General features: G+C 44.3%; 1 protein-coding gene across 1 annotated transcript; it reads right to left on the bottom strand.

Annotated features, from left to right (window-relative positions):
- Positions 1-1,704: 1,704 nt before the first annotated feature.
- LOC122112043 (cellular nucleic acid-binding protein-like) lies at positions 1,705-2,223 on the bottom strand. The gene has a single exon (XM_042684861.1). The coding sequence runs from the start codon at positions 2,221-2,223 to the stop codon at positions 1,705-1,707; it is 519 nt and encodes a 172-aa protein (XP_042540795.1).
- Between the last annotated feature and the right edge of the window lie 8,735 nt (positions 2,224-10,958).

Raw genomic sequence — 10,958 nt, forward strand, 5'->3', positions numbered from 1 at the left:
GGGGGGAAGGGGGAGGCTGGGAAGGGATGTGAAGGGTAAACAAAGGAGGAGGCTGCAATGCTTGGTAAGAAATGTACGCATTATCCTGCCCATGTAACTGTAACTCCTCTGTACAGTATGTTCACAAATAAAATTAAATTTAAATTAAAAAAAAAAAGAAAGTCTCCAAATACAGGGAGGGGGTATCAATTTGACCAGTTGCAGAGTGTGAGGAGGGTCCCTAATGAAAGGTCAGCACAAGCAGGCTGAGCAAGCTTCAGCAGCTTGCCCATCGGGTGACACGATGGCCATTCTGTCCTGGACTCTGTGCTGCCCCTTGCAACTTCCATTCAAAGTCAAACTTTGGAGTGTTAGGACACGGAGATAACGAAGTGCTGACATTAGTTTTGCTGGCTTTGGGCAGGCATGTGACATAGGAGAAAAATGCTCCCCAAACGTGTCCACATGCCAATCTCCCTATCTTCAGGGATGATGATACCAGAAATACACGGAGCCTTGCTCCAAGCCAGATGCTGTTCTTGCTCACTTCTCCTCCTCCTCCTCTTCCTCCTGTTATTCCTCCTCCTCCTCCTTCTCCCTCCTCCTCCTTGATCCCCTCCTCATTCTCCTCCTTCTCTTCCTCCTACTTCCCTCCCCACTTTTCCTCATCCCCCTTCTGTTTTCATGAAAAGAGCCAGTGTCAAGCCAGGTGCCAGTGGCTCCTGACTGTAATACTAGATAATCAGAAGGCTGAAAAGTAGGGGGTAAGGATTGAGGATCAAAGCCAGCCTAGGCAGATATGTCTGGGAAATTCTTACGTCCAGTTAACTATCAAAAGGAATCTGGAAGCAGAGCTGTGGCTCTGAGTGGTACAATTGTAGCCTTGAGCACAAAAGCACCCCAGAGACAGTACAAAGGCCCTGAATTTGAACCCCCCGAGTGATAGCTCTTTCCCCCCAAATCAGGGTTCTCCCCAGACCCTCTGAGAGTCTGTCCCAGACCCAGACAGTGGTCTCTATTGCCAAGGGTGTCCCAGCTGTGTATCAGGGTAAACAGATCCCTCCCCACAAAAAGGTTCACCACCAGTTGAATTAACAAACCACGTTGCCTGTTTGAAGACAGTCCATCCTCACCTTACTTCATAGTCCTGAGCAGCTGCTGGCCCCTCTACTGAAAGCTGGGACAAATGGCTCAGAGATAAGGCCATCTGGGGAAACGAGGCAGACTTGAGGGTTTGAAGGCTGTTTGTGGAATTCAGCCCATTCCCTCAGTTTTCTTAGACTGGTATTCCCTCTACACTCAGATGTTCCAGTCCCTAACACGATGGCATTTTGTTCCCTCCTTCCTTGCAAAGTTCCTTTGCAGACACCTCCCCCTCCCCACCCCCAATAAAACAGAGAAAGAAAACCAAAACAAATAAATGAGGTACTTGTGAGGCACTCCAGTCCTGTGTGTCTAGCTATTTGGGAGGCTGAGGTCTGACTCCACTCTCCCTATGCATCAATCCCTACTCAGCAGGGCATGGAAAGGGGTTGTGTAACACAGCAAAAGACCATAAATGCAGAATGTCAATTTTTATTCATCCACCTCTTTCCTCCTTTTACAGAGCAATTAAAGCTCACTGGCCTGGGAGTAGCCTCCATCGGCCAACTTTGGCCAGCAAAGAGTATCAGAGAAATTAATACACTATCAGCAGAAATGAGGAGGGGCGATGCTGGAAAAGAATTAGGCCGAGGCCTCAATGGTGCATTCCCAGGCAAAATGTCCAGTCTCACCACAGCGGTAACAGCTGACTTCTAGTACTTTCTTGCAATTGATGGCCACATGTCCATGTTCCCCGCACTTGTAACACTGCACCTTGTGGCAGTCTTTCTGCATATGGCCAGGTTGGCCACAACAATAGCACTTGAGGTCATCTGCCTGCTGGCAGTCTCGAGCCAGGTGGCCTAGTCTGCCGCAGTTGTAGCAGCTCTGCTGCCGCTCTCTCTTGGGCTCCTTGCAGTCCTTGGCGATGTGGCCGCCTGCGCCGCAGTTGTAGCAGGCGTCCTCCTCCAGATCACAGTCCCTGACAAGGTGTCCGGACTCCCCGCAGCGGTAGCAGAAGTCTACCAGGGATGCGGGATAAACCTGGAGCCCTCTGCCCCAACCCCTCGGTCCTCCTCGCCCCCGTCTCGCAGCAGTAGGGCATTCCCTGGCCCAGTGGCCAGCTTGGCCACAACTGAAACATTCGTCGTTGCTGGTCATGGCTGCGCTGACAGCCTTGATTTCTGAGCGGCCGCAGAGGCGAAAATTCGCACTCAGGCCCGGCGAAGGCGACTGGAAAGGCAGCGGCTGATGAATTTCCGGTCCTTACCTTCAGCCACACGCGGGTCTGCACAGGGTCCCCCACACCGCTGTGCTCTGCTCCGTAATCTCATTATGACTGCATAATCCGGTGTGTGAGGGATGACTCGGTAGTCCAGGGTGTGTCTGTGTGTGTTGGTGTGCCTGTGTGCGTGTGCGTGTGCGTAGCCCACATTTCCCTAATCCAGGCATCAGTAGTAGGACATCTGGGCCATTTCCATAGCTTGGCTACTGTCTAAATAAATTGCAAATTGTGCCCCTCTCTCTGTAGTATCCTGATTTGCATTTTTTGCCTCTCTGGATCATAGGGTAAACTTTTGTTTTTGCTTTTTTGAGTAATGTCTACCCTGATTTCCACAGTGGTTGCACTATTTCACGTTCTCTCCAACAGCGTATGAAGAAGGTTCCCTTCTCCCTGCCTCTTGGTCAGAAATTGTGTTTTTGATGATGGCATTTTGACTAACTGGAGTGATCTGGAATCTCAATATCATGTTGATTTGTGTTACCTTTATGGCCAGACATGTGGAACATTTCTTTATTGATTGGTTGCTTGTACTTCTTGTAAGAACTATCTGTTCTGCTCATTGGCCCATTTATGATTGAGACATTTATTTTTTAAGCTCCCCGGTACTTTCTGGATATTGGTCTCTCGGCAGAAGTACAGCTGATTGTGATTTTCTTCCTTTCCTTGGGATGTCTTTTCAGGCCAGGTTCTACACCCTTGGCTCTGCAGAAGATTTTTGGGTTGATATAATTTCACTTTGTCAATCTTTGCCCCTATTTCCTGAGCTACTGGCATTCTAATCAGAAAGTTTTTGTCTAGGCAGATAAATTCTGAAAACTTTTTCTCTGAGAAAACTTTTTATTAATCAGCAAAGCAGAAATGCAAAGAACATTAAATAGCTGTAAAAAATAATTCACAAAGGGATGCGATATGTTTGCAGGATAGCAATACATTTTCATACAGTGAAATTCATTTGTCAATTCTTGCACTTACACATAATCTTACGTAGATTATCCCATGTAAATAGTAGCTCAAATCTAAAAACTAAAAGCCAGAATTTTGGATCTTTCTCTATTATAGTATTTTAATAATAAGTTGAATATTGTCACCAGTGACAAGACAGTGGTACTCAAAATTTTGTAAGTTGAATTATTTTAGGGGTTAAGCTTCAAGTGATGAATACCAAATCTGTATTATTACTCATATGTTTACCCACTCATTAAATATTACAAACCTAGTCATGATACTGAACACTTCTCTTCTATATGTCCAAATACAAGGTTCTCATGTGATGTAACAGGTGCTTCAGGCCAACACCTATGCCTCCTTAAGTTGGACGAAGGGAGCAGCTAAGTGTGACACAGGTATCTTGACTTTCTGTCCCCACTCTTATCCCCTGCAACTGTGTGGACTGAGAAGGTAGCATCAGCTAGCAGGCCCTCTCTTTCAATGATAAGGTTGTTTTTTCACCATGTAAATGACATGCTTTTTCCCACCACTACTTGTTTTTCCTCCTCCTCCTCCTCTTCTTCTTCTTCTTCTTTTCTTCTTCATCTTTTTCTGTCATCATCATCATCATCATCATCATTATTATCATTAAAACTTTGCCAGGCTTGGGGCTTTGAGTTCAGGGACTGGGCACTGTCCCTGAGATTTTTTTGCTCAGCACTCTGCTACTGGAGCCACAGCAGCACTTCTAGGTTTTTCTGTTCATGTGTTACTGAGGAATTGAACCCAGAGCTTCATGCATGCCAGGGAAGCACTCTATCACTAAGCATATTCCCAGTTCCTCTTATAGTTTTAGTTTAATGTTTTCATGTAAAGAACCAGCATCAATCCACAAACTATCCATGAGACCGAGCCAGGCTCAATCAGAGCCCCTATTTCCAGGCTCAGGCTCAGTATTGAGGGATGACCCAGCTGAGCCTTCTATTCTTCCTTAGTTTTGGGTTTTTTTTCCATGAGAAGACAGTGTTAGCTTAAATCATGGTGGCTCAAACCAATAATCTTAGCTATTCAGAAGGCTAAGATCTGAGAATCTCGAATCAAAGCCAGCCTGGACATGAATGTCCAGGAGTCGCTTATCTCCAATTACCTGCCAAAAGAAAGCCAGAGGTAGAGGTGGCTTAAGTGTTAGAGTGCTAATATTGTGCACAAAAGCTCACGGACAGTGCCAAGGCCTTCAGTTCAAAACCCAGGACTGGCGTGCACACACACACACACATACACACCCACACGCACACCTACACGCACACGCACACACACACACACACACACACACACACACACACACACACACACACACAGAGTTTTGACCCAGCCAAACCCAGCCAGTGGACCCTATCTCCAGGATCAGACTCACTGGTGAGGGGTTTCCTAGGTGTCTCCAGGGCTGATGGCACCCATCCCCTGAAGAAAAGAGAAAGAAAGGAAAGCCAATAAACAATGGAAACATATTACATTAAAAACGACAATGGTCTCCATACTACTCAGCACAGCAGTTTCTCTTCTCACTGGTTGTAATGGCATTCATGATCTGATACATAACTGACACTCTCCTTACATTGCAATGCCCACACTCAGCTAAATATACTACACATATGTTTTGTGAGCATGGGCTTAGTACTTGGAGAAAGTAAGCAATTTTCGCAATGCACAACTCTTTACCCATCCTAGACCTGAAGCCCAGATTATTGAGTTTATTTCCCACAGATATGTTGTATAAAGAAATAAAATTGACCACAGATGGTTAGTGTTAACCCAGCTGTTTCATACCCTCAAGTATTTTCAAGGTAACCAACTGCCAACTGAAAAGAAGAAAAGCAGTCTTGGCAGACAAAAATTGTTGAGAATATTGTCTTGAATGCCAAGATAGTCCAGGCAAAGAGAGAGTATCCCCTTGACAGGTGGTAGCTGTTGAAATTCTGCTTTTCACAATATGGAGATCTCCTATTCTGATCTTTCTCTCTGTTCTCAAAGGAAAGCTCCAACCAGCCAAAGCCATTCACTTGGCTTTGAGGGGCAAAAGTAACAAAAGAATCCTGACACACAGGTAAACACAAAGCAATATCCCAATATGTGTGCGCCAATGTATAGAGCATGTATGCAGTATCACTAGAAAAATGTAATTCCAATACCATGTTACTGCTCCTGCAGACGCCAGTTACCAAACTGACAAGACTCCAATAAATAGGAGACCTACAGATGCCTCCTCTGGGTATCACACACTGCTGCTTGCAACTTGCATTAACCTCACTTCTCATTTGTTTTCTTTCTCTCTTCTCTCCATCCTCTGTCACTCTTTTGCTGTGTCTCAGGATATGTCTCTCTCTAGCACTGACTCTCCCTCTCAGGTGCTGTCTCTAGTGCTCTGTCCCTTCTCACTCTACTCTCTCTCTTCTACTACTCTGTGTCCCTCTTTTTCTCCCTGGCCCTCCTGTTTTTGTGCTGTCTCTCTCATGCTGTCACTCTTGTGCTCTTTCCTTCTCTGACCCCATCCAATTTCCTTCTTCTCCCTCCTCTCACTCCTTCTCTCTGTTTCTCTGTCTCTGTCTCTTTAATGCTTTCTCAATCTCTCATGATGTCTCTCTTGTGTTGTATCTCTCCCATACGGTCGTCCTCTCTCCCTTTCTTTCTGTCTCTCTATGTCTCTGTCTCTTTCTGTGTTTGTCTGTCTCTCTCTGTCTCTCTCTATCTCTCTCACTCTTCACCACCCCATGCTATTTCTCTTGTCTCTTAGCTCTGGAGCAGGTCAACCATCTACTTTCTGTGGTGCTGCCTCCTTTGCTCAAGTCCTGCAAGCAAACAGCACTGTGTTGGGAAACCGAGGGTTAAAACCACAGGGAGAAGCCAACTCTCAGAGGTAGAGGTCACACTGGGAAAGTGTTGGTCAGAGTAGCAGGGCATGGACCACCAAAAAGGGAATGCTTTATAGAACCTGTCCCTGTTTTGTGGCCTATGCTTCCCTGGAGGCTGTCCTGGTAGAAGGAAGGCCTGTGGCCACTTTCCCTACACAGAAGGCAATGCAAATTTTGGCTCCACAGAGATGGTGTCCAGCCCACCCTCCCCACAGCCTGACTCTGAGACCCCTGCTGGGGAGTCAGACTGCAGCCTTCAGAGGAGCTTCAGGGACACCAAGGTGATATCTGTCACTGGTGGGACGGACCCCTTGGGAACTTGGGCTAGGTTACCAGTGGTGCCTGCTCCTGAATGTGCTGATCTGGTTTTAAGTACACATGTGAGGACAGGTGCCTGCTGTTTTAAAATTTTATTTAAAGTATGTACACATGCATGTAGGTATTTAGGTATGCGTGTATATATCTTGGTCTAGGCTGAATAAGGCCACTGGAAAAGAAAAACCAAATCAAGAAGGTGCATGCATTCAGGCTGTAGCCAAAGGCAGAGTGCCCCAGATGTGGAGATCAGTGTCTCCTGGGAACTGCTTTTGCCTCTCAATTTCATAGGAAAAAGACAGGCCTGCCACAGGTGGGCACGTTAACATCAGGAGGGTTTTGTTTGTTTGTTTGTTTGTTTTGTTTTTGGTAATCAGAAGAACCTTGTCTGTTCTGCTGGGAATATTTATCTGTGTTCCCTGATAGTTGAGGAGACACTTCCCATTGAATTAGAACGTTCTATGGGATGGTCAAAGTACCAGGAGTAGGAGGACTTGACATTCCCCAGTGTTCTGGGAGCCATAGCATAAAATGAGCAGCTAGCAAGCCTCCCTCTGATTCCTGTGGAGGAGCAGGGGTGGGGGGCAGTGGGGGGGGGGTGGCAGTTCACAAAAGCACACAGGGATTTCTTTATCTCTGCTTATTTCAGGGATGCAAGTGAAATTTATAATTCTCTACATGGTGAAAAAAAGCAGGGCATTTATCAACCTACCCATATGAGTATAATCAATAAGGAGAGACATTTTACTTTTACACTAGAAATCACTTACCTGGGAAAATACATAATTATCTCAAATATCATCAGCATCCTCATTTTACAAATGAAGTAACCTTTACCTAGAGGCCTTGCACCCTTACTCTTTTCTGTTTTCAGGATTAGGTTTCTAACACTTGAAGCATAGCTTTCCTTCTGGATTTTTTGGAGTTAATTGACTAAAGAGTCTCATACCTGGATTTGAACCAGTATCTTCAGCTCTAAGTCTCCTGAGTCGTGTGATTAGAGGCATGAGCCACAGTCCCCTGCCTCAAATGAGGTAGCTTTTATGTGTGACAGTGGTGGAAAAGGAAGTTTTTCATGCGTCTCAAAAGCGTGGCCAATGCTCCGTTAAAAGCTGCTCTTTAAGGCTATCACAAATTCACTCACAGCTGGGAAAGGCCTAGTGGTAGTAGACTTGGCTTCCAGAAGAGAGAGTCCCTTGGTTTGATCTCCAGCATAGCTAAATAAAATTAAAAGGTAAAAATAATGTTGTGTTTGAGACACGGAGAAGATAAGTAACATGCCGAAAGTTACAGAAAGAATGATTGGTGGAGTCTTGATTCAAATACAAGTATCTATGGCTTCATTTTCTCCTCACTAGGCAACTGTATACTCCCACTTTCCATATGCGTATCTGTGTCTCCTTTCCAAACTACAGATGCAACTGATCATCTTCCATCACACAGAAGAGTAGTAGAGACCATGTACCCTAAGCCCCTCCCCTACCTCCTGGAGAGAGAAAGGGACTATAAAAGGGAGTCTAACCAGGAGCTGATGGCTCAAGTCTGTAATCCTAGCTACTCAGGAGGCTGAGATCTGAGGATCATGGTTCGAAGCCAGCCCAGGCAGGAGAGCCCCTGAGACTTTTATCTCCAGTAAACCACTCAGAAAATGCTAGATGTGGCACTGTGGCTCAAGAGGTAGAGCGCTAGCCTTGAGTACCAAGAGGCTCAGGGAAAATGCCCAGGCCTCCAGACCAGACAGACAAAAGAGAAAAAAAAAGCCGTCTCGACAGCTGGGTGCTAGTGGCTCAAGCCTGTAATCCTAACTACTCAGGAGGCTGATATCTTAGAATGGCAGTTGGAAGCCAGCCTAGCCAAGAGACTCAGTGAGACTGTTACCGCCAATAAACTACTCAGAAAAAGCCAAATGTGGCACTGCTGCTCAAGTGGTAGAGGTGGCCTTGAGCCAAAGCAGCTCAGGGACAGCGCCCAGGTTCAGAGTTCAAGCACCAGAAGCTGAGGTGGGGGAGGGGAGAGTAAGAAGGGAGTCTAGGGACTGTGAAGGGGAAGGTGTGTTTCTCTGAGAGAATACCATGGTGTGTCATGTAGATATTTAAAATAAATATGTAGATGGTCAGCTTCAGTCATTACTATTCTACTGGGGCATCAGATCACTCTGATGTATAAACAAGAATATTCTCTTGAGACTGTATATCAGTTATAACAGGGCCATTGCATTGGCCCTGATCTTTTTTTTTTCTTTCTCATTGCTACAGTTCTACCACTTGAGCCACATCTCCACTTCCAGCTTTTTGGCCATTCACTAGAGGTAACAGTCTTCCCGACTGTTGTGCTCAGGCTGGTCTTGAACTATGATCCTCATATATCAGCCTCCTGAGTAGTTAGGATTACAGGGCATGACCCACCAGTGCCCAACTCTCTGGAACTCTATGTTGACTAGGTGGAGACTCATTACAAATTCATTCAATAGACTAATTAGATTTAGATGCTTCAAGCAAAGCTTTTGGTGTAAGGACATTTTACAAATAAACATTTCTGAAAAAATAATTATGGAAGATGACAGGTACTTTGTTCAACTGTATTAATCATTTTTGACCATATATATTGCAAAGCATCATGTCAAATGCCATAACTATATAACATAAAAATTAGTATAAGAAGTGGAGCTGTGGCACAGCTCCACTGTGGAGGGCCAGCCTTGAGCTTAGGGACTGCACCCAGGCCCAGCAGAAAAAAATAAAGATTTTCAATATTTTTCCCTAAGTCCCCAGGTAGATAATGAAGCTGGTAAGTCAAAGAGAAAATCATTCAAAACCATGTGGGCAGAAAGAATAGTAATAGATTCCAGAAATCTAGCTCTCCATTATTGTAAAGAATGATTTGGGACAATAATTTTTCCTGCTTGGCACATACTCAACTAATGAGCCAGCGCTCCAGCCCTTGTTTTTCCTGGTTGATACTAATGTCGGGTCTCCAGTTTTGCATGTTTTGTCACTTAGCCTAAGCTCCTGGTCCAGCTTCTTGGTGATTTACTGGAGGTGAAAGTCTCTTGGACTTTCCTTCCCAGGCTGGATTTGCTCCATGCTGCTCCTATCTCAGACTCTTGAGTAGCAAGGGTTACAAGCATGAGCCACCAAAGACTGAGTGTGTCTCTGAGACTATGTATTTACAAGATGGAGGCTGATTACACATTCCCTAAATAGAATTAGACTAATTGCAATGATTGTAATTAGTCTAAATAGATCATGACTGCAAGGCTTTCAGGAAAGGTCATGTTTGCAAATAGAACCAAAACGACAATTAAGGAAGGTGACAGGCTACTTTGTTCAACTGTAGTAATCATTTCTCAATGTGCATATCTTGCAAAGTGTCAGGTTAAATACCTTAACTATAAATAAACACAATAATGGCGCTTCCATCAAAGAATTAGCACGTATATGTATTTCTTTTCATTATACTCTTATGTAGCCATACAAAGAGATTAAAAGGCAACATATTCCTTTATTACTACAACAGTGCCACTTCTTTCATAATTTCCCCCATCTCTCCCATCCCCACCTATCCCCTCAATTTTCCTCGTTTTGTTTCACATATACATATTGAATATTCTGACTGTGTTCTCCTACCTTTACTGTCTTTCTTCATCCACCCCTCCTCTGTTCAACCTTGCCCCTCCTAACATCTCAAGTACCAGCTTCCTGGTATTCATTTTATTAATCTGTCAGTTGTTCAAAGGAGTTGCACCACTGGAATTCTCCCATTCATATGGCATACTTTACTTAATAGGTTTGTGCACATGGGCATATAATCATATGTATCTTTACATATGTTTGTATATACGAATCTACCTTCCACATATGAGAAAACATCTTTTGTTTCTGTAAGCCTGACTTATTTCACTTTACATAATTTGGCCCAGGTCCATCCATAGTTTTGCAAATGGCGTAATATTCTTTCTGATTGATGAGTAAAATTCCATTGTGTATATATGTATATACATTATATATGCATGCAAACATGTGTGTACATATAATGTATATGTATATGTGTGTATATATAGATATGGATATATATCTCCTATTTTCTTGTTGCATGTATCAACTGAAATGCATCTGGGTTGTTTCCATACATTGTCTATGGTGGATAGTATAGCAAAGGACATGGTTGAGCAAGTGGCTTTAATGAATTGTTCATAGTAAAATGACTGTCAGATACAATCTGTGTTCTCTGTAATGACGGTATACTAACTGAGTTATCTTTGCTCCTTTCAAGAGTCTGAAAAGCTTTCTGGTCTTTGTGGCCCTCTGAGAGGCCACGATCAGCTGTCTTCCTAATCGGCGTGAACACCCAAGTGATTCTCCAGTGTTTCTATTCAGTCCTTGAGTTGTCCGTAGAACAGGCCACAGAGCCTAGGAGGTATCTACGGCAATTTTTACACAGTCTGGGGGAGAAGTCAAACT

This window comes from Dipodomys spectabilis, unplaced genomic scaffold (genome assembly GCF_019054845.1).
Source record: "Dipodomys spectabilis isolate Male_0828 unplaced genomic scaffold, ASM1905484v1 ptg000091l, whole genome shotgun sequence".
Classification (NCBI taxonomy): domain Eukaryota; kingdom Metazoa; phylum Chordata; class Mammalia; order Rodentia; family Heteromyidae; genus Dipodomys; species Dipodomys spectabilis.

What these genes read in the sequence shown, in the direction of transcription:
- LOC122112043 (XM_042684861.1), bottom strand. Translation starts at nt 2,223, where the DNA reads ATGACCAGCAACGACGAATGTTTCAGTTGTGGCCAAGCTGGCCACTGG.